This window comes from Actinia tenebrosa, unplaced genomic scaffold (genome assembly GCF_029948245.1).
Source record: "Actinia tenebrosa isolate PJP-AT-01 unplaced genomic scaffold, QUT_ActTen_1.0 PGA_scaffold13__45_contigs__length_12533684, whole genome shotgun sequence".
NCBI lineage: Eukaryota > Metazoa > Cnidaria > Anthozoa > Actiniaria > Actiniidae > Actinia > Actinia tenebrosa.
In genome coordinates, this window is record NW_028292573.1 from 10,877,966 (window position 1) to 10,902,458 (window position 24,493).

The following is a 24,493-nucleotide window of genomic DNA, read 5'->3' on the forward strand; positions in this document are numbered from 1 at the left end:
TACAGAAAAAAAGACAACAATAGGAACCCAGTTCATTTCTCATTTGAGGCCAACGGAAGTACCCCAGAAGATTTGACGCCCGTAACTTTTCACATGATAGCTAATTGTCAATATGCGAAGTTACAGATTCGCCCCAGTGATAAGATTACGTCGGGCGCCGATGCCGGGAAGCTGGGTCGCGTTCGGATAAATGCCGCCCCGACTGATGCCCCTTCGACGGATGCCACTTGGAATCATAAGCCCATTAGCACCATGAGTGTGCTGCCGCTAGTTCCGCATTATCAAGGCGGCGCGAATACTATCTTTACTTATCCCCAGTCGAGAACGCCTCGGGCGCCCGACGACGATAAGCCACCAGTAATACACGAGGATAAGATTAACCCTTCATCTTCTTCAGGAGTACCACTCCAATAGCGACGACCAAGATCCAAATGTTATTCCCCACGAACTTCAACAGTTCTCCGCCGGCCCTAAGTGCCAAGGAAACAACCGAACCCAGCAGCCCAGGCAAGCCGGCTGCCATCTTTTTTCCCAAGTCCGTCAGCCCATTGCCTAATTTCTTTACGCCCGCGCCCGTAGCCTTAAGTGTGCTAAGGATGACTCCTACTACGCTCGAAATAGCGACCGCAAATGCCAGCGGAACGCCATATTTCAAAAGGGCTCTTTTTATCTTTTCCTTGGTGGTAAGCCCCAGCTCCTTTTCCTTACCTTCTATTTGCGTTTGTAATTCCGCCAGTCTTTCCTGAAGGGTTTCTACTTCCTTTTGGGCTGCCTCCCTTTCTTCTTCAGGGCGAGTTTGATCTTCGATTATTACTCGCTGTCGATCTATTTCGTACTCCAAGTCTTCGACGGCCTGTCGAAGTTGCCGTATTTGTTCCTCCGCCACTGCCTTGTCCACCATCAATTGCCTTTCTCTGTCAACAGACTCCATTAATTCTTGTCCTAAGCGCTGTAGTTCCGTGTCTTTTCCCGCCGCTTCATTCAAAGCAGCCCTTAGCTGATTCCTTGCGTCGCTTTTTTCGTCCAACGCCTTAGAAAGTCTATTCCTAAAGTCTACGATTTCGTCGGCATGGCTTTTAGTAGTTAGTTCATTTTGTTTAATGAATTCGTCTTCCAATTCTCTTATACGTTCCTGCAATGCTTGGTTTTCCTCTTGGACGGCTTCGAAGCGACTAGTAAGACCGCCTTCTTCCTTGGTTACGTCATCAAGTTGTCGCGTAAGGTCATCGATGGTTATGTTATTTTCCTGTATTTCATTCTTAAGTGCTTCCCTTTCAGCCCTTATTTTCTCTAAGTATCTCATTAAGCCTCCAGTCGCGTCGCTATCTTTTGGAAGTTCTTCAAGTTGTTTGCTTTTTTCCTCTTTGACGGTCTCTAATTGGTTGAGTTTTTCCTGGCGCTCCTCTTGCAGTCTGATTGCGGATCTGAGGGCATCTTTGTAGCCAGGGTTCGAAATACCTCTAATAAAGGCCCTTTGAGCAACTTTTGTTTCCTCTTGAGTCAAAGTGCTTAGCATCGTCAAGTTGGGCGTTCCCAGCGCATTTGTGACTCCTTTTGGAAGCTGGTTGTTAAGCAGGTGGGAATTCTTCCTTTGATACAGGTTATACCATTTTTCCCTACCCGATTCTCTAACTTGAACCTGCCCTTTGTCTCCTATTTGGAAGTCCAAAAGAGCCAGGTTTAGGCTTGGGTATCGCTCCCTTAGGTCCTCGATGAGGTCCGCCATTAAGTCCGACCGCACGCCAAGGGATTCCATTTGTAAGTATTCTGGAATGGGCGTGTGGGGGTTCTTAGACTTGAATTTATCTCTTAAGGAACGCATAGCATCGCGGGCCCTGACGCCATACTTGTTCAGCAATTTATCAAAAAGGCCTCGGGGGTCTACATTGTCATCAGGAAGCAGGGTTTCATATTCTTCGTCATTAATATCAACTTGACCTTCTTCGGCAAGGGGATCAAAATCCGTTCCTTCTACTTCCATTATATATGATAAGCTCAAAGTTAAATCCCAACGTATTACCTAAGCAGGTTGGCGGACTGAAAGCAGAACGCACCTTTCATCGGGTCACATTCACGCCCAGCAGCGCTAAACCTGGAGAAACGCTGTATGTGGGCGTTCCCCGCCTAACGGATAACCTAGTATTGGTTCCTGGCACCCTGGCGTTAAGGTTTGACCTAGCAATACAACCAAGCACCAAGGACAAGCGCTATACCGTCAATAATGTGGGTAGGAACCTCGTCTCTAAGATGAGAATCAAGTTTGCCGGGGAATCCCTCTTAGACTTAAATAGGTACGATCTGTACACCACGTACAAAGATTTATGGTTGACGGCCTTTGACCGTGCACAAAAGATAGAGCAGGGAATCGGAAGCGTTATCCTTCGTAAGCTTCGCAGCGACACTAACCCCGCGCCTACGGACTCCAGTGGAGCAACCGCAGTAGCAGACGCAACAAGGGTAGTAACTGCGTACGGTACCAAATACGTTATCCCTTTGGACTTTGAAGTAATTACGAACCATGGCGTGTATTACCCAAGGCAGTTATCCGAGTTACAGTTTGAAGTAACCTTGGCGGACACTACGAACGTCATTGGAGGCATGGACAGCGCAATTAGCGGGGCTGTTGATCCCTATTCTATCACTAATCTAGAATTACAGTACGAAACCGTTTACAGCGAAGAGCTGGCCCGTAGCGCTGGCATGGAATACAGCGCCGGAAAGGCATTCTTATACGACCACGTAGTGATGTATAAGACGTTCAGCTTCTTGGATAAGACGGATGAGGTTATCAACCAAAGTATTAACCTCCCCCGAAGAAGTCTCACGGGGTTAATGTTGGTGTTTGCCAAACCCTACGAAGCCGGTAAGCGCGACTCCGAAGCGTTCCACAACCCCAACATTACTAACGTCGGCGTGAATATCAACGGAGTCCCAAACAAGGTCTACTCGCAGGGAATAAAGCCCGCAGACGTGTACAGGGAGGCAATGCGTAAGTTTGGCGACCAAATTAGTCCTGAGGAATTCTTTAAGGACAAATATGCACTGTGGATTGATATGCGCACCATTAACGACGAAGACCTACATGGCCAGGGTCTGCGGTTGGTAAACACCCAGGATGGCATAACATTGGAGATCAAGCGCACCAAGAACACCAGTGCCGGCGACAGCGACAAGATAAACTGCTACGTCTTCGTCGTCTCAGACGCGCAACTGAGCGTGGAAATGAACCAACTTAAAAGTGTTGCATATTAAGGTTAAAATATTTCTTAGATATACAATGCTGCAAATATTTGAAAACAACGGTACGAAACTGCAATGCATAGTGCAAGGCGAAACTTTGTACTTTAAGGGAAAAGAGGTGGCAGCTGCATCAGGATATGAAAAAACGAGAAACGCAATCAGGGAGCACGTTTCTGAGAAATACCAGAAAAGGTCGAGTGAGTTAGGAAGGGCCCTAAAACAGGGCGCTTCTATGCACCCACATTCTGTGTTCATATCTGAGCCAGGTTTGTATGAACTGATATTTAGCTCTAAGTTACCCCAAGCCGTTAAGTTTCGCGATTGGGTCTTCGAAGAAGTCCTACCCGCGCTAAGGAAAACAGGTAAGTATGAAAGGCGCTTTGACGGTCCAAACAAGTTGGTATTCAAAATAGAAAATGAATTTGACCTACATAAAAAGGTAGTGGACTACATCCGCAAGTTTTACCCCCAAATGCTCATAGCCCCTGGTCTAGGTGAACTGCAGGATTCAGACGGCAAACGTATAAAGTGCTGGCAGAAAGGATATCAACGCGGTCAACCCGACTTAATGATCTTGAATGCGCACACACATTACTGTGGATTCTGCATAGAGCTAAAGACCCCGAAAGGCAATGGCAGGTTATCTGAGGATCAGCAACTGCTCTTACAGAGGTATGAAGAAAACGGCTATAAGGTGCTCGTAAGCAGCGACTACGATGTCATTTGCAGGGAGATCACTGCGTATGCTGAACACCTACGAATTCCCTGCAGGTGGTGTTGTAAGGGCTTTAAAACCTCGGAGACTTTGGCAACACACTTAAAGATATTTCATAGAATATATGGACAAGGATAAATTTAACGAGTTAAAGTTCATACAAACGCACTGGAGGGATTTGGTGGTGGGGGAGATTTACGAGATAAAGAATTATGTGGTCTTTGAAGACTTGGACCGCCTGCGTTTGGTCTTAAAGAATAAAAAAAGAACATACACCCTTTGGGCGCCCGATAGGATAAGGTACGCCATCGAAGGGCAGGACGTTACCCATGTCATGAGCCATGGTAAAAAGGATGGCAGGTGGGTATTTGACGTGGTTAATTGGGAGCCTGAGAGTCCTCTGCATTCGTAATGTCTGCTAAAGTCCGCTGCTCCGCGGAGCACCAATGGGATCCTTCAAGAAATACCTTGCCGCAATGAAGGCAGGTGTATTTTTTACGCGGTGCAGGAGTGGGCGTAATGCAATCAGCTGGTAGTTCGCACGTAATACAGTCCATATATTGAAAGGGCGATTAGGAATCGCCACAAAGTAGGCTACCATATACCTTTAAAGGGGTCTTTATTTTTATTCATTATTCTTAATAATAAAAATAAGAATGGGGTTTGAGACTCTTTGCGCAAACCCCATTCTAAAAGGGTCTCAGAATGTTGAGTATAAGGTTGTTATATTGTTAAGGACGTTTATTTGTTGAGGCAGTTGAAGATATGTTCCTCTTCTCTGACGCAACCACAACGATCGCACTCTTGCCTCCAATACTCCCTTTTAGTCCACGGAACGCCTTCTGCGCGTTCGAAAGAGGGGTAAGTACGGACTATCTTCTTATGGTAATCTATGCGATTCCTTAAGTAATCCTCTTTATGCGGGCAGCGACTCATCATATCCGCACATTGGTAGCAATCCACGCCTTCTAAGTCGTAGCTCCCAAAGAGAAACCGATAGTTGACTTCGTGTGTTTTCCGATGCGTCTGTAAACGTTGACGACTGCTTAGTATCTTATTACAGAAACTACACTGTCTGCTTTGTTCACAGACGCCCCTTTTCAGGTGCTCGGAGGTGTTAGGAAATTCCTTATTACAGCCCTTGCAAAGCCCACAAATGCGTTTGTCTTGATGTTGTCGCATCTTTTGAACGGTGCTGAATTCTTTACCACAATCCTTACAAACTTTACTAATTGGTTTCTTTGTGCAAACGCCACGACGAACGTGGTATTGTAGTCTTTGTTTGGTGCTGAACACCTTTTTACACATTGAACAGTTCATTTATACTTAAGTGTACCTTAAGCACAATATAACGTATTTTTAACTTTATTGTTAACGTTCTGCAGTGTCTTTTAAAACAGGTCTACGGGAGCATACAGCTGCGTTTAAAAGGCACTTCATAATGTTAAAGATAAGGTTATCATATTGTTAAGGATGTCTGCATGCTGCTTTAAAAGACACCTCAGAATGTTAAGTATAAGGTTGTTAAATTGTTAAGGATGTTACTTCTAAGAAAAAAGATGTCTTAGAATGTTAAAGATAAGGTTGTTATATTGTCAAGGATATACGTATGCTGCTTTAAAAGACACTTCAGAATGTTAAAGATAAGGTTGTTATATTGTTAAGGATATACGTATGAGTCATTTAAAAGATGTCTTAGAATGTTAAGTATAAGGTTGTTAAATTGTTAAGTATGTCTGCACGTGCTGCTTTAAAAGACACTTCAGAATGTTAAAGATAAGGTTATCATATTGTTAAAGACTATTATCTCTTCTTTTTTTTTTTAAGAAAAGAAATATCCTTATCCTTAGGTATATTTTCTTAAAAGAAGAAATAATAGTCCTTGACAATTTAACAACCTTATACTCGACATTCTGAAGTGTCTTTTAGAAGTAACATGCAAGACATCCTTAACAACCTTATAGTTAACATTCTAAGGTGTCTTTTAAACAGCACACGCAGTATATCTTTAACAATTTAACAACCTTATACTTAACATTCTTAGGTGTCTTTTAGAAGTAACATGCAAGACATCCTTAACAACCTTATAGTTAACATTCTAAGGTGTCTTTTAAATGACTCATACGTATATCTTTAACAATTTAACAACCATACACTTAACATTCTAAGACATCTTTTAAAGCAGCATGCATATGTCTTTAACAATATAACAACCTTATCTTTAACATTCTAAGACATCTTTTAAATGACTCATACGTATATCTTTAACAATTTAACAACCATACACTTAACATTCTAAGACATCTTTTAAATGACTCATACGTATATCTTTAACAATTTAACAACCATACACTTAACATTCTAAGACATCTTTTAAAGCAGCATGCATATGTCTTTAACAATATAACAACCTTATCTTTAACATTCTAAGACATCTTTTTTTCTTAGAAGTAACATCCTTAACAATTTAACAACCTTATACTTAACATTCTGAGGTGTCTTTTAAACAGCTCTACAGCGGATATCGCATAAAGTCCTTAACGCTTTCTTTTACCCAACCGGCCATCGTCAACAAGGCACCAAACCTTTCCGCGCGCTTCAGACCGCACATTTCATCATACAATTCCTGCACGCGCTCCCGCAGCCGATCGATCTCCTCCCTTTGCATTTCTATGGTGTCTCTTTTATCTTTTGCGTCGGCGGCAATCCTTCTTACTGCTTCCACTGGGTCCATCGTATATATAATGGATCCGAACCATATTCCTTGTAACGCTCTGATAGTAGGACCCACCGGCTGCGGAAAGACCCAGTTCGTGGTAGAGCAGCTATTAGGACCCTTTAGATACCGTTTCGACTACATCGTGCTGCTTTGCCCCACCTACGTGAATAACCGCACTTGGACGGGCATCGGAGTGGAAGATGACGACTTCTTTGTAGATATCTTAGACCCTAACGAGTTATCCAGCCATTTGAAGTTTTGGCACAAGCAATTCCCTAAAGATACGCAGACACTCCTCATATTGGATGACATTGCCTGCGGGGACGACGTAAAAAGACGCACTTCCGAGCTCGTTAAACTCGCCTTCAGCGGTAGGCATGACAATATCAGCGTTTGGTTGCTCTCGCAGCAGCTTACCAGCGTCTCTAAGCCCTTCAGGGAAAACATAGGTTCACTTGTCGTATTTTATACTCCGAGCCGGAGTGACCTGGAAACCATCTTAAGCGACTACGGCGGTGAGATATCCAAGGAACAGTTACACGAATACATGCGGCATTTAAAGACGCACCAACATTCCAAAATGATCTTCTCTTTGAGGTTTCCGTATTCCATTAACATATATGGACATTGAGCAGTTGATAGATGAAGTCCCCACGCAGCTAGATGAAAGTAACCTCAAGGAACAACTTAACATCCTTGTGTCTTCTGGGAAGTGCAAAGAAATGATAGGCAAGGAACTTACCCATGAGCAGGTTAATAAGTTGTCAGAAGATGAAGTCAAGAAGTTCCATAAGAGGTATGAGGCTGCCCTTGCAAGTAAGACCACGGACGCCGTAGCAGACTCCGCTATCAAGCTGGCCACCAAACTCCTCGGACTTGCACTGCCCATAGACGACGTGGAGCAACTGCGGAAGGACATAAGCGAGGACTATGTCATCGCCCAAGAACTTAAGATAACCTGCGGCTGGTTGTCTTTGAAGTGCGGTAAGTTAATGGCAGTCGCCTCTGTGGCTTTGCACGTAGCTCAGCATGTCGACTTGAAGGAGGTACTAGGTTCCTTCGGAACATCTTGGAAGGACTTCAAGAAGGACAGAGAAGTCGAAAAGGTCTTCCAGGCAGCACTTACTGAGGTACCTGATCAAGTCGCCTCAAGTACTTAGTCAAGTTATCCTTAAGTACTTAGTCAAGTCGCCTCAAGTACTTAGTCAAGTCGTTGTCAAGTACTTAGTCAAGTCGTCCTTAAGTCATTCTCAAGTACTTAGTCAAGTCGTCCTTAAGTCATTGTCAAGTACTTAGTCAAGTCATTGTCAAGTCATCCTTAAGTCATTCTCAAGTACTTATCAAGTCCTTCAAGTCCTTAGATATAAATGAGTGAACCAGAGTCGAAGGCAGAGCAGCCCGAGCAGAAGATTACCAAGGCTAAATCTCCAGGCAGAGTTGCCGCGGGGAAGAAGCTCGCTGGAGATGAACAAGAAGAACAAAGCCAAAAAAGAAGAAAAGGTGGAGGAAAAAGAAGAGGGATCCTTTTGGAATCCCGGCTACGTCATTGGCGCGTTAGGAGTTGCTATAGCAGCAGGCAGCCTCTACTTACAATGGCGGGCTACGAAGCCAAAAGTAAAGTGGGAGGCCGCAACATATCACGCGCCCGTGGAGGTTAGAAAAAGTAAGATCCCTGAAATGGAATAACCTTCTCGCTTTGTAATATAATGTCGACCGCGTTGTTGAAAACTGTTGAAGAAGCAGCTATTATTACTTCCATCGTTGCGGGTATTGGTTGGGTGGGTAAGAAAGTGCTCAAAGAAGACTTTACTGAAGACCCAAGCAAGAGCTTCGCTAATTTTGCTAAAATGACCGCTGCCGTAGGCGGGGCTATCATGCTAAAGGATTACCTACGGAAGGAAAAGTACCTGCCTAACATATAATGGTTAGCTTAGTCGCAGGTGGAGTTATTGCAGCTTTAGCATTTACAGGGGCTAATTATGGTGGTAGATATCTGGATAAATTAGTTAGCGGTGATAGAAACGCAGAATCTAACGCTGAGAGGAAGAGGCACGACTTAGCGCTGGAGAAATATCAGCGAGACGTGGCAGCTTGGAATGAAAAAAGACAAGCTTACAGGGATTGGTTGGATAAGAACTACCAAGACAAAATGCAGGCGGATAAGAACTTCGAAAACGCAGACTACGCCTTTAAGCTCTATGCGCAGGCGCACCCCGACTTTAGAATGAGAAAGCCTCAGTTCAAGAATTACTACCAGCCTTCTAAGAAACAAAAAGACAATGAATTGGTCTTTGTAGGAGTCGCAGGGCTGGCGGGAGGCGTGGCCTTGGCGTATCTAATATAATGATCGTCTTTTTGGAAAGCGACAAGAATAACTTTACCACTTACTTGAATCCCCCCATTAAAGCCCATAAGGTTCGGCTCATAAGTTGCTCTTTGTACAATTCTTGGTATAACCTGATTAGGAGCATAGTCACTGAGCATACAGGAGGATCTAACTATCAAGCCGTATTGCTGCCCGATGGACATTATACACCAATCACACTGGCCAAGGAATTAGCAAAACACGGTTATACTCTCACCACAGGATTGCCGCACGAAATGACCCTCAAACATAATATGTCAAATTATTCAATGACTTTTGGAAAGTCTGACCCATTGGGATCTTTATTATGTGCCTCAGGCAAGACGATTACCAACACAGCCATACCTGTGAAATGGAAAGTCGCATCCTCTTACGAAGTCTATTGCGATTTAGTCCATAGTTACAACAATGGAGAAAAGTCTTCTCTTATGTCCAAATTCCTACCTAAGGGTAATCCATTTGACCTGGTAGAATACACTCCCATTTCTTTAAGCTATGATTTGTCTAATTTGGTAGAAAGCATAAACATCACCATTAAGGTGGACGGAAAGACGGTGGATTTTAACGGACGTAAGATCAATCTTGTTTTGGAATTCATATAATGGGCCGCGTAGAGGACAAACTTAAAAGGATTTACTATGGGCCCGAAGGCTATTGGAAAGGAGCGTCGGCCATCAAGAAACTCGCGACCGCGGCCAGGGTATCAGAAGAAACGGCTAAGAACTGGCTAAGAAAACAAACCCTCTGGCAGGTTTATCTTCCCGTGCCTAAGTACATTCCCAGGCCCAGCTTTACCGTAAATACCCCTAATGAAGTTCATCAGGCGGATTTGCTTTTCTTACCGCACGACAAGGTGAGAAAAAAGACCTATAGGTACGCTTTGACCGTAGTGGATATCGCAAGCAGATATAAGGACGCCGAACCCATAACCAGCAAGGATTCTGGGGAAGTCGCAGAAGCCCTAGGTAGGATTTATAAGCGCGTTTTGAAATGGCCTAAGCTGCTGCAAGTGGATGCGGGGACAGAGTTCATGGGCGTGGTTACTAAGACCCTGAAAGACCACGACACTAAGATTAGGAGAGCCGAGGCAGAGTACCACAGGGGTCAGAGCATCGTCGAAAGATTCAATAAGACCCTGGCCGAGCGTCTCTTTGGATACCAGTATTGGAAAGAGCTGGAAGATCCCTCCAAACGCAACAGGGAATGGACCCAGAGGCTCCCCCAGGTCATCGCGGCTTTGAATAACGAGGCGGCCAGGGCTACGGGGATGAAACCCAAGGATGCCATAAAAACGAAACACGTGGAGCACAAGTCCTACGTCAGAAGTTCGAGGGCGGTCGGACTGAAGGAAAAAAAGCTACCCCGCAACATAGTGGTCAGATACCTCTATCAGCCGGGGGAACTCGAAGGTGGCAGTAAGAGAGCCACGGATCCTAACTGGTCCCTGGAAACGTATGAAATTTCGAAGTCCATCACCAAGGAAGGGCAACCCGTGTTGTATTACCTAAATGGCCCAAGTCGCGGATTTGTCAAGGAAGAGCTGCTCATGGTCCCCAAAGACTCAGAGTAGCGCAGCTCCACGCGCCCGATTGCACTCTAGGCATGTCAGTCTTACGTTGCCTCTGCAATGCCCGCGTTTATTATTTATGCGATCCACGGAGAACTGCTGATCGTCATTTGGGTCAAACCTCCATAGTAGAGGTATGTTACACTTGGCACACCGTGCCCCTTTCTTATAGACGTCGTCCACGCATAGGTCGAACGTCATATTTTTTTCTTCGTCGTGCCGCTTGTAGCGAAGGAGTTTCTTGGCAATGTTCTCCTTTGCTATATCTTCTGGCGTTTTATCGTAACGCAATTGCGGACCCCAAGCCCTCCGCAACTGTTTGGCATGCTCCACACGGCTCACAGCGGTATATATCAAATTACTCCAACATAACCGCTGGTCTATGATCCATAAGGTTTCTTTTATGGTAAGCCCTTGCGCGCTGTGGACTGTCATACAATATCCCAAACGCCAATCTGGATGGGAGGTTATTTTTTCAACCTTTCCCATAGGCACCCAGACTTTATCATGAATTACCGCGTTTCGCAGTTGGACGTCGGTGCCCGGCACCCACACGTCTCTCTTCTGCATGCGGGTATCGTGGGGCTTGTAGCAAACGGGCACCAAATGGCCAGGGAATCTTTCGCGGTGTACGCTTAACAAATCTTTCTGTATTCGCGATTGTGCTGCGCGCTTGCTGCTCAACACCAAATCCTCTGGATGCCACGCGCAAAGGAAGTCCTCGTAAGACTTCGCTCGGATGCGTTTACGCAGCGTCTTGTTTTGCTCGGCATCACTGAGGCCCCGAAGTTCCGCCTTTAAGTTTCTTACTTGATCCTTACTACGGTAGTCGGCGTTGATTTCCTCTGCATGGTCTACCATTCCTTTTAACCATTTATGGGGCATTTCTCCGCAAATGGGAGGAGGTTGGCATGGATCTCCGGCAAATATCACTTGACACTTTCCGCGGAAGAAGTCCACAAATTCCTGTAGGATTTCTAATGGCACGGTGCAAATCTCATCCCATAATATCACCGGGGGTATGTCGCGTATTGCTTCCGGCACCCACTTTTGACCGTTCCAGCGAAAGAAGCTGTGGTACGTTTGCGCGTCGTAACCCATCTCCGTCAATTCTCTTTCAAGGCGGTGTGTCGGCGTTAACACCTTCACGCGAGGAAATAATTCCAAAACCCTGGTGGTCTTACCGCTGCCTCCCGGCCCGTACAGGTACGAAAAGCGTTGGTAAGAAATGGGGTCCACAACGGATGGCAATGGCTCCACGGTGGGGACGGTGGCACCTTTTACGTGTTCCCCGTGGTATTCCACACGTTCTCTCCAGGCTTTTATCTCTTCATCTTTTATACGCCATTGACCACTTTCCGCGAGTTCGTCCTCCGTGTAAAACTCTTGCATTTTTTCTAACACTTCGGGCTTCACATACAAAGAATCCGTGGCCACGCGTGGAACGTCCTCTTTGTCGAACCGCAACAGCATTGACAATAGATTAATATGCGCATATGCGAGCATGCTGGCGCGTAAATGGTAATATTGCGGGCGATGATCTTGGTAATAACACAACGCATTCCATTGCCGTTCCCCTTGGCCTTCTATGAAATAATTCCACTTCTCTACGGACACCATGGTTCCTTGCTCATGTGCGCGTTTTACGAGGAAGCTCAACTCTCCGTCATCGGTTATCAAACGCCGCTGCATGTGCTTTTCTCCTTCTTTCGCGCCTTGGGTGAATTTGCCTATGACGATTCTAGCAGTGGGGTTATGCTCCGGAAGCCATTTCGTAAATGCAGAATGACACAATATGGCTTCATGCGCGGTGTATGTGAGAAGCTCGCGCTCTTCGAGAAACTTCAGCAGGGGTATGGGAATCCATTCTTTCTCCTGCAGGTGTTTCCCATACCACGCGTAAATTATCGGATGTAAACCCTTTGCTAACTTCCATGTTGTCAATCTTACGAACCCCGTAGACTTGGGGGCGTCATATTTACCGGGCAAAGACACGCGAAAGAACTGCGAATCTGGATGCCCGTAGCGGTCGTAATACTCCTTACAATCCCCCAATCCCTTAAAACTGGCAGGGTAACAATGTTTCATGTCTAAGGAGACGTATTCGTTCTCGTCATACTCCATGTTCCACAGACCTCCATGACCATGCTCTACACAGGCTTTGGCTATGTCGGCGAATTCCTTAGGCGTGGACTTCCATCCGTTTCTTTTCTTCGCAGCTAAAAAGTCCAAACTACGAGAGCTAAGGACCTCGTCTGAGAAGTCTTCCCCTAAGGTTTCACAAGCACTTTGAATGCGTTGGTGTTCTACTAGAGGCCTGTAAAGAGTACCATCCTGCGTCATAAACTGACTTCCTTCCGCGTCCATTAACCAAACGGAATTCTCGTGGACTAATTCTGCCAACGGTGACATTTTATAAACCTTAGTTTCCTTCTTTTTGGGGAACCTAAGTTCTCGCCAAGCGTGTCCGTTGTGTTGGTAGATGACAATGGGGGCACCTCTACCTCCATATTTTTTCGTCCCTTCGTAAATGCGACCGTCCGTGATGTCCTTCACGTGTATGCGGCGTTCTAAGGCCGTCTCTAACTTCTTGATGTTCTCAATGGAGCCTCCAGTCCTATTAGTATCTCTTTCCCATTTCCTGATGGCTTCTCTTCTTTTTGGCGTAAGCTTACCAGCCACGAGAGGAATCTTCGAAGAACTCTCTTACCAACTTCGCAACACAATTACCCGGATGTCGCATTGGTCGCAACTTTTTGACGTCCGGCTCCTTAATCTCGTACGCGCCGTAAATGACCACGGTAACCGGGTAAGCGACCTCGTAGAAGAGCATGTCAATTCCCTCCAATGCCCCTGGTCGCGTATGCTTATTCAAGACGAACAAACTCTGCTTACCAGACGCCCTGATGGGATTACGGCCCTTTTCTATCACCCACTCGCCGTCCAAATACTTCACGAACGTCAACTCCAAACGGTAGTCACCGTCCGGCATTCTGTCGATTATCCTTTCAGCCATCTCGTGATTCATAGTCTTGTCTGTCTTTCCCTCCATGAAGGTAGCGAAGACAAAATCCGCATCTGAGTTATCCATCACCTGATTTCCCAGCCTGCGCACAGTTTCGTTTTGAATGTCGTTGACGGATGCCATGTATATCTAAAGAATATCTTTCCCTCCATTTGCGACCCCAACAGAGCAGCAGTTAGGCACCTTTCGCGCTGCCGGCAGATCGCGCAAGACCCCCTGTTCCGCGGGTTACCGACCTCCAAAAACCCACCCCCCCCTGGTGTTTTTCGACTTGTGATTTTTGGCAATGCCGGCAATTCGCGAGTCCGCCTAACTGCTGCTAATATTAAACAATAGAAGACATCTTTGTTTGGTTCATGCCTGAGTTATAATTACGTCTAAATAGTTGAAGTCCTAGAGGGAAGTCATTAGGGTGAAGGCATTTAATTAGCCCATGAAATAAAAAATACTAGTCAACGTGTAATAGTCAAATAGACACAAAAGAAAACAATGGAATTAAGGTCTACTAAAGTGTATACGTCTAATGTATATTTCACGGGTTTAATGACTTCACTCTAAACCCGTGAAATAGATTTTAGACTAACACACTTTAGTAGACCTCAATTCCATTGTTTTCTTTTGTGTCTATTCGACTATTACACGTTGACTAATAATTTTTATTTCACGGGTTAAATGCCTTCACTCTATAATAAAAAATAACACAATAAAATCAAAATAAAACGAAAACAAAACAAAAGTAAAAAGAAAAACAAAAGAATGAAAATTTCCCTTTTCTGATAAGATTTATTCCTCTGTATAAAAACATTTTTCTTACATTTAATACACATTCGAGACAATGCTCTAAACTAAAATTATGTAACATTGATTCATATAATATTAATAGTTATAATAACAATAATAATTGATTAAAACTTAATGCACATACGACCACATTTCCTTTACTATTTTATATTTCATTATTTCACTTTCAAATCTTTACTCCACATTCCATCTAGTTTGGAGTTTAACATTTCTTTACATTAGTGCTTCTAAGACCTTAACATTTCTTTATCATCATATGAATCCATGGTTAAAGGTATTGACAAGGTCAAGTAAAATTGTTTTCTTTTGTTTAATTGTTAATTCTAAACAGTGCAAGCATTTTAACTTTTAAAATGCTGACTATCACAAAAAAAAAAATAGAGATTTTCGGAAACAAAAAAAACTATTCGAGGAAAATACACTTTCGCTTTTTATTATGGTGTGCTTATAGTATTCCCCCCTAATTCAAACAAGTGGTTTTGAAAAATTATTATCGTTTCTGTAACCAACCAGAGCTTATTCCAATAATTCTTGGAAAATAAGGCAGTTTTGTTTTCCAGTGTGACATATGGGATCTATCCTCTTATCACATGGCCATAAAACAGGTGCATGTGATTGATAGCATCATGCACTACGAACTACCAGGATCCTTTGCGTACCTCATATTGTTCCTTACTTAGCACTCATTTTAATTGGCAAGGCAATGAATTTAAAATCAAATAAAAAATTCGCAAAACATCCTAGTAGTAGCAGTAGTAGTAAGATGGCTCCATCTTGTAGAGGGACTCCTATATGCATCAGGCATGTTTCCACGGAGGTAAGATTCCCCTGGTGCAAGAGATTATTCTTATGTTCACCTCATTTGCAACCAAAAAAGAAAACAGTTCCATATACTAGAACTTAAAACTTGTTATCCTTACTCTGTACATTATATATTTTGAGCACAATAATTCAAAAAATAATTATCTACAAACTCGGATTGATTCGGTAGTGAATTTAGTCTCCTACGCAGCCGCTATTAGTTTCATCACGCAACGCTTACTCCACTAACAATAATAGTGGCTGCGTAGGAGACTATAGTGAATTCTAAGCTCGCACAGTGCGCATCTTAGAGATAAATTCAGTCTTGGTCAACCAGATCCCTCTCGGCCAAACCCTGACTGCTGATTGAGGAACGGACTGGGAGAATTGCGGATCAAGATGCCAACAATAAAACTAAATTAGTTACACTCCCAGGTCCTCTCTCAAGGTGAGGTCGATAGAGGTCTGTGTAAGCCAGACTGAGATGATTTATATGTTCGCTAAGATTCTTGATTCTTAATTTTAGAGATTGATTCTCAAACATGTCTTCTAGACTTAAATTTAAAGACTAACAATGGTTTCTACCAATTTTTTTTTTTGTAAGGAGAATGAATTGGCTCTTCTAGCACGTGGTCTACCACGTGACAAGGTCACGTGAGTTATGTTAAATTAAAAAGGTAACTACTAAAATATTTCGATGAATATGATTAATAAAATTCCCCACCAGTGAAGGTTGGGGGGGGGGGGGGGGGGGGGGGAATGTCTTAAAATAAAAAGCTGAATGAGCTTTGCGGTTAAAAACACACAATTCATCGTCTAAAAAGTCCACTTAAAATTATTATTAAAAAAACCTAGTAAACAATCTGTTTGGTTTTACCTAATAAAATGCTTTGAGGGAAGTGAAGGACTGGAATTCTGTTTAAAAAAATCTTGGGATAAATAACTGCTTGCACCGAAGCTGAAAGCGTGCCCACGAGCTTGGAGGTCAGCAGTCTTCTCCATTCTATTCATTTATTCGTTTCGGATGTAAAGGGTTACTATGGAAACCCCCAGAGTAAGGGCCAGCCTCAGCTATCTGTCATAATTATTCATCGTTTCATTAGTTCTTCACAAATAATCACGTGGATTTTGCTGTAGAGCCGCTGGACGATCTTCTAAAAGCTCCATCATTGATTTCATTCTCTGAAGAACTTGATTTCCTTGGCCCGTCGGGGGATCCGAGGGGGAGCGATTCAAGAGACGAAGCCGACATGGCTTTGACCTGCGCAATAACGATTTGAGCTTTAAGAGCGTCTTCTTCAAGTTCACGCATGCGCTCTTTCCGCAAAAGAGCTCTCTTTTCGGCTTCTATTGCACGTTTTTCGGATGCTGAGAGAGCACGTTTAACGTTTGTAGTGGTTTTTGAATCTGAAGAGTCGGAATCCGACTTATCATTGGCTTGTCGTTGTTGGATTTTTTCTTTGACTCGTTGCACGGCCTCCTCGGCCTCTAATCGTTGAGATTGTTCTGGAGAGACAGGGCCTGGGAAAGAACAAAAAAATGACATCTTCATTTTTGGTACGGAACAATAATTAAGGTGATCGGTAAGGTAGAAAACTGACCACTGACTGACTGATAATAATAATGATAATACCAGTAAACTTTATTAATGTCTCAGGACTTCTAGCTCTGCACAAGTGCACAAGTGCTTTACTAATCGGGGAGACCCAACATAAATTATAAAGAATAAAGTATAAAAGGCAAACCTACCAGTAGAAGCGACTCGGCTATTTTGACTCTGTCAAGATAAAAGAAAACAAAGTTAAACGACAGTAATACAAAAACCAGACAACATCATGCCCATCCCTTGATCCGTCTTTATTGTTCCCACTCATCAAATTCAAATTCTTCAAGTATTGACGAGAGAGCCCAGCGCCAAATATAAACCCGTAATGGCAGTATATGTTATACAAACTGCATCCAAATAACGGTAATAAACAATAATGATTTTGAAGGTTCTAATGAACCAGTCACTCTAAACTCACTAAATCTCACTAAAATCAAGACTTCTAACCCATAGTTTGGAAGCTATGGGTTAGAATGTTTAAAAGATTATTGACAACCCACCATTACGTGTACAAACCTCAAAAAGAAATGCAAATATTGCTAAAATTTCTATTTATAGGTAATGCCCCCCAGTGTGCTTGAGAAATCAATCAAAACTGACACATTCTTGAGCGATTAATTGGTTGTAACGACTCGGTATCAAATATTCACTTACGTCACTGTTTAGCAATGCTATTTATCAGTCACAAGATCACGAGACATTTTTTGTGCTTACTTTGTGGTTTTCTTCGTCGAGTCGTTTTGTTTCCTCAAGCCGTTTTCTTAAAGCTTCCTAAAAATCAAAACAAGAGGACGTGAATAAAATTGTACACATTTAGACCACATAGGGTGCGTACAATTACGTTGATAGTATCGTAATTAGCTTAAAAACGTTGCAAGTGGATCTAGAGTACTGGGCTTTGATGGTTAACGGAGCGAAGAGGAATGACAGTCATTTGTGTTCATGATATTTGTTTAAAAAAATGAGAATATTCTCAAGGGAAGTACTCTACTCCAATGACCATGTAGCAACGTTAAAACTCCATTTCGAATTTTGATGGTAGTAAAATGAATGGAAAAGTGAAGTGGAGATGAAAAGAGATGCAAAAAAAAAAAAAAAAAAAATAGAAAGGGGAAAAAAGGCAACAGTAAAGAATGAAGGTAACCGGACGAGAAAAGAAAATGAAAAAGAATGGGAAACGAAATGAACGGGGAAAAAAAGAAAGTAAAGGAATCGGTCATTTTGGGTACGTATTCTCCTAAAATGATAGCTAAATTTTCTGATTAACTTTATCGATAATAACCAAAAAAATACCAGAGAATGTTTACATAACATTCTCTGGGGGCTGGGACACTAGGACATAATGAAATAATAACTTAACTGCACCTTCGAATTATCTTTACAAATTGTTTTTAAGCAACATTTCAACTTTGAAATGCTTTTAAGAGTTTCAATCGTGTAAAAAATAAAAGGTTAAGCTTTTTTCCCCTTGAAAACGCGGGGAGTGCTTGCTCAATTCTCCAGAGCCAGGGGCTCATGTAGAAAGCACTCAATATAGTCACTGTATATATAGTCAAGACAGCTGGTATAGTAAGAGTAAGGCAGAAGGCATAGGTAAGTAAATGTACGTCAACTGGATTAAGTTGTTTACTATAAAACTTGCTCATTAGTATTCCAAACACGAACCACGTCTGGGAAGAACGTAAACAACTCTTTCTACAAATAAAAAGATTAATTGAAAATTTTCAACAAATTAACTTTTATTCTAGAACTTTCAGCTTATTCTTTTATTCGTGAATATTCAAAGATATTTATCAATGGAACAAAACAGTGTGTGAATAACTAATAACACCCGTTTTTTCCAGAAAAAATTCTACTTTTGGCAAAACTCCCGCTTTTTTTCGGTCATTTTCAGTTGTCAACAAACACTAGGATTTTAATTGAATTGTTTTCTTCTCGAAAAATCCTTAAAATTTTTTACTGTAACATTGCCAAACGATATAAAAAGTGGCTAGCAACGAGGAAAAGATGGCATAATTTGGCCTTATTTTGTTGGCAAAAGTAAACAAATGGAAAACTAATAAAAGAGAGGAAAATACTAGAATAGAAAGATGAATGAATGAATGCAAAATTACGCTTATAAGAATCTTTGTTCAATTTTTTTGTTTCAGAAGTTTATCAATATGAAATTTTTAAGAATTTTCTTGGCTAACATCATTTCTCAAGAAGTATTCGTGAATTTTCACAACAGGTCATTTTAGGGCTTTCAAGAAAGTAGAACTCGTTATAAAATAAAAACAACCATAACGGATAATCATATAACATTTCAAAACCAATTTAAGGAACTTGGTGTCTTGATGTACTTAAGATAATAACAGACTTTTTGTTAAGCCAGGCATAGCTGCCACACATCACCGAGCGAGTGAGTCTTTCAACCCATAAATGGAATTTGATGAAACATTCAAGACTTTGTATATCAATTCTTGAAATGATCTCGATGAAAGTCAAGATAAACATCTAGTAATGGCCAGGATGGTGTTGTTTTTGAGTTTCGTGATGTCTAGAGCGTGATTATCACTTAGGATACAAAGGCTTTTCACGCATACTTAGACGAAGGAAGCTTATGAAACTAAACGGAACGCTATCATCAGTTCATGGATCATTAGTGACGATAATAGGTAAAATAATACCAAAAATATTCACAATTATAGTTCTATTTTTATAAAAGTACAGAGATTTAAATGTCAAAATACACGAAGGCAAAATATTGAAAATGTCATGAGTTATTTAATTATCGACCAGAGGGTTTAATCCTGAGAATACAGGAAAGGATTAGAAGATTTTGACTGCAAATCCAAACAAAAGAAAGCGACGATGAAAAAATAATCACAGCTTCACGCAAAACGCAAACGATTATCAATTAAAAGAGAAGCTCTGAAAAGAAATGTTCTACAAAATTACGAAAAGTCTTCAGGGTGATGTTTTGATACATTTGTAAAGTTGTAACATTAGTTTTGACTAAAAAACAAGACTGAAATAGGCACTGTAATGTCGGACCTTTTTTAGTTGTAAAAATGCAAAAAAGAAAAGAAAAGAAAAGAAAAGAAAAAGAAAAAATTGGTTTCATTCTTACTTGAGGAAGTTTTCGAAATCGGCTTCCAACAAGACAAACCGTAAAAGCCGCGTTGATAGATCGAGGCATCATTGTGGAGTTTGGTGTATGTACCATGTTGACTCTACTGCCCCCATACATGTGGACCGACTGAAGTCACACAAGAGTCTTAACAGCCTTTATAACTCAACTCTGCATGTGACAGCAACCAGTCACCCGTAATACATACAGACTCTAGGATACTAGGTAATTAATATGCAAATGCCCTTAGGGGCGAAGTAGAGGTCCTGTCGCGTATATGTTTAGCCATAGAGTTTAGTTCTTATTACCTTGCGTTCTGCGTCTTCCTTTTCAAATTTTTCAGCTTCTTTTCTCGATTCCTCCTCCTACAAACAACGAAAATAAAAATGCTATTAACATTGAGATAATATCAAGATAATATTAGTAATATTGCGTGGTGAGCACGCTATATCGCTTGGTTAAGATTAGTACAGAACGTACAAAAACCCTTGAAGATTGTACGTATGAAGCAAAGAAGAGACCATCTCGGAGCTAGTGGTTTCATACTTAAGGTTATCGCGTATCTCGAGAGCTATTTTCAACATTACAAGGAAATATTAATTAAGCGGGAAGATCTTAGATTCTAAAATACAGTAAAAAAATTGGTAAAAATATTAATAAAGGTGCTCGGAATTCCTTGGGTAAAAAGGATCTTGGGGTGAGGTGTTAGCACGCTCACTCGTGGTTAGAGAATCGGAAATAGGCTTCAACAAACCAAAGAATTGACAACAGACTGTAAACCACAAAATACAAAACACCAAACATAATAAAACAGCAGGCTAGAGGAAGATAAATCAACATTACCCGGCGTTTGGAGTAGTACCATTGACGAAGAACAGACATTATGTTGTCTATGTCAGCCATGATTGTTTAGATTAGGCAGCGTGTATTTCTACGGTATTTTTGAACAGACGACGCTTAAATAACTCCCAGAACAGCCGTCAATGAGTAAGCCAGGCAAACAAAATTAAAGGTTCCGGTGTAGTCTTACAGTAACCGCCTTTGAGTGGGATGGTTCACGGGAAGCCCGATAAACCGGTGCAAATCAAAAAAACTATTTCGGTGATTTCGGCAGATTTCCGTTACAAATGTTATCTTTGATTATCCGTCCTCGGATATGGGGAATCAGTACATCAGATAGCAAGGCCAGACTGAGCAAAAAACGTGAAATTTCTGGTTACATATTGGAGTATTTCACCGCCATACCCTGATGACCTATACTCGCGTCATTACGCAAAACAACACTTAATTTTTAAAGTATTTTGACCTTAGACAGAACAAGCACAAAACGAAAACAAAAATGACAAAGAATAAAGATAAAAATGACGTGATTATTGATTGTTATCTCTGCAGTTTAGTTTTCGAAAATAAACAGTGGAGCCATAAGTGGTCGTGTGGATAAGCGTGAGATTATAAAAGTAGTGAAAATCACAGACAGATATAAATAGATAAACTAATCCTTTAGTCAAGATGGTGTAGTCGAATCACACGAATATCATTGGATTTTACAGCCCATTCCGTTAGAGATTAGACTAATTAGAGGACTATTTAGAAACACTAGCCAAAGTTGGAGCTGATAAGACTATTGACAATGGTAATGATATTTTGATGCTGTCGAGGTTTTCTGGCCGACTCTGTGAATTGTTTTTGACAATGCATAATTTAGAACTGACGCTGTACTAGAAAGTGAGACAGATAAACTACAGAGAAAGAAAGAAAGAAAGAAAGAAAAAGTAGGAAGAAAAATGGGAAATAGCGGACAAATAGGAGTAATTGAAAATCGAAAAATTTACGTATGAAAGAGCAAGAATGTTCTATTCAATATCGTATTTCGCAGCCAGATTGGCAGAAAGTGCGGATTAAGAGGCAAAATAATCTTGAATATCACATTCCTCTATATACTTCATACTTCATTTTCCTGAGGTCAACAACCAAATCCATTGTCATTTTACCCTTTGATGAACTTTTCTGTACATCTTTTATCAACTCTAATGAAAATGAATTACGGACTGCCGGTGATTTTGTCAACCGGAAATGAACCAAACTCCAATGTACTTCCGTCATGATCTCTTACTTCCGGTTCTCTAAGTAAATCTCGCACCATGCGCATTTTATCTCTCGATCGACTTCTTCTATGCATTTATTGTCAACTCTAAACTCAAAATTAAAAGTAATTGAAAATGCATTACGGATTTATAATGTATACACATATTGAAGATATAACATCAACCGGAAATGAACGGAACTCCAATGTACTTTCGTTACGATGACTTATTTCCGGTTTCGTAAGTAATGCTTGCACCACGCGCGCCTGCCAAATTTTAGCGCGCTTTTGGGGCAAGTAACGTATGACATCATTATTTGGATCTATTATAACGAATGTACTGATTGGTTATTGATACGATTCTATGCAAAAGTAGAGGCAAGCACTGAGGAATTCAAAGCGTTTATTACAAAGATAGCTCGTCAGACTGATAATCGAACCAAAATAAGACGGAACACAAGTTGATCACAAGAAATATGATGTACGCATTGACTAGGAATGAGAACACTGCGCAGACTCATATTATAGATATGGGTCCAAATAAAACAATATTAGCCATTCCCAGGTTAAGGAAAAGACTGGGTCAAGCTGACATTACAGTACATTGTGGGACTGTTTTAAGGAGACATATTTCCAAGATGGCGTCTGATTGGTCCTCTAAAGCAGTCCCAGAATGCACTGCAAATCAAACTCGACCCAGTCATTTACTCAACCTCGGAATGGCTGATAACATTACTATCCTAAACTTCGGGAACATGCATTTTTTTGCGAATACAATAGAACCAGAAAAAATAAAGTCCTAAAACTGGTTTGAAATGGGGAAAAAAAAGCATTAGGCCCAGAACAAAAGATCATTTATAATCAAGAATCATCTTAAGGATCTTGGCTTTTTCACAATTAGTTAAGTTGGATGCGATGAGTTGAATCAAATCAAGCCGAACAAATGAAGTAGTGATTTTTCAAATCATGATTATTCATTATATTGAACCAAACTACGCACTGCCCTCCCCTCCCCTGCCCTCTCCTCTCCTATATTGAGAAACTTATTCTATTAAAACACGTAAATAACTGGATATATTGTGAGGTTAAAGACATTTTACCTTTTTGTAAAGGATATCTTGTGCCCGAGGCATTGCAAGTTTATCGAGTGATTGTGTTACAACAGCAGCAAAGCAACAAAGGTTCCCCGAGGCTCTGACGGCGTTTGAACGGAGTTTCAATTCAAAAAAAACTTAAAATTAATACGAAATTACTGCAACTAGACCTTGTTGATACACTACAAAACAGCTCGTGGTAGTCTCGTTAGGGGCAAGATTTAGTTTGCATTGACGGATGGATAACTTATGTCTGGATTGAACCAGGGTAGCTACGTTCCTTTACGATGAAATAACAGCCTAAAAATACAAAAGGTCACTAAACTGCCAGCGGATGACGTACAGAATCCTCATACTTCCAAGAAATCTTAGATAACATTCAGTCTTTAGTATATTTTCCCGATAAACAAAGCTATTTTGTTAACCTTTCCTAGGGTAAGGTCTAACAGAGATTAGTTGCGTCCCATAATCGGCAACAAAAATGACAGAGTGAACCTTTTCAATGTTGACGAACAGGAGTGAAATTTTTTGAGGTTCTTGACGTGAAAAAGTCTTGCGAGAATATCAATCAAATGAATCAAAGACTTTGAATGAGTTTTAAAAGGACATTTAGATATCTATTCTAAGTGAATTTGGTTCTGTTCCTGTCTAACAACTAGTTGTGTACGACACTTTTTATGATTCAAAAACCACTGAGAAAAACAAGTTAAACAAGAAACACAGAAATAGAATATAGAAATTTGTTCTTTTTCCCCACAGAAATTGAATAAAGTTATAAACAAATTATTCGACTTTGAACGGTTGGCTGAAGACTCATAATCTCGTAACCGAAGACCAAAAAGAAAATGCATTGAAAAACGCTTACCATTTGGTTTTCAGAGTAAGGACGTTCAATCTGACAGGTGAAGACAACAGAGGAAAATCAACGTTTAACACTTCCTATCTTTAAACAAGATGAATCGGGTTTGCTGTCTCGTATATATTTAGTTTAATGAGTGATTTGAAGTAAGCAATTATGGCAAGTACTTATCGATCAAGCAAGACTGATTTGCTGTGACTTGGCTATTTATCATTAGAAGGGTTTATTACTGAATTTTATTAAACAACACACGCAATAACTCTCACATTTAGCAAGGAAGAAATAATTAAATCCGTAATATAAATGTCGTTGAAAAAAATCTTATGCTGTCTTGAAGTTTAGATTTTCAGGAGGTTTGGTACTTAAAATTTTTAGCAAAAATAAGCAGTGTGACCAACTGTTTGAAGCAAAAGCGCTGTCCACTCTTCTTTAGATGTTTAGATTTTAAGTAAGGATGAATATAAGTGCCGAAAGTCTTGGAGACTTTTGAACCACTTATACTTTCA

The 24,493-nt window shown here is 41.2% G+C and overlaps 2 protein-coding genes across 2 annotated transcripts in view; both read right to left on the reverse strand.

The window, feature by feature from the left end:
* Positions 1-376: 376 nt before the first annotated feature.
* LOC148911832 (uncharacterized) lies at positions 377-1,981 on the reverse strand. Its single transcript, XM_089028766.1, has one exon. It carries the CDS (start codon positions 1,979-1,981, stop codon positions 377-379), a length of 1,605 nt encoding a protein of 534 aa, XP_088884892.1.
* A 14,069-nt stretch (positions 1,982-16,050) lies between these two features.
* LOC116293185 (protein scribble homolog) overlaps positions 16,051-24,493 on the reverse strand; it is a 41,224-nt gene continuing 32,781 nt past the window's right edge. The window contains exons 34-37 of the mRNA XM_031700584.2: positions 20,260-20,316; positions 17,554-17,610; positions 16,983-17,010; positions 16,051-16,754 (exon numbers count right to left, since the gene is read on the reverse strand). Coding sequence (XP_031556444.2) covers positions 16,351-16,754; positions 16,983-17,010; positions 17,554-17,610; positions 20,260-20,316 — 546 coding nt within the window. The 3' untranslated portion in view covers positions 16,051-16,350. The remainder of the gene's footprint in view (positions 16,755-16,982; positions 17,011-17,553; positions 17,611-20,259; positions 20,317-24,493) is intronic.

Coding starts and splice junctions, on each gene's coding strand:
- LOC148911832 (XM_089028766.1), bottom strand. CDS start 1,981: ATGGAAGTAGAAGGAACGGATTTTGATCCCCTTGCCGAAGAAGGTCAA.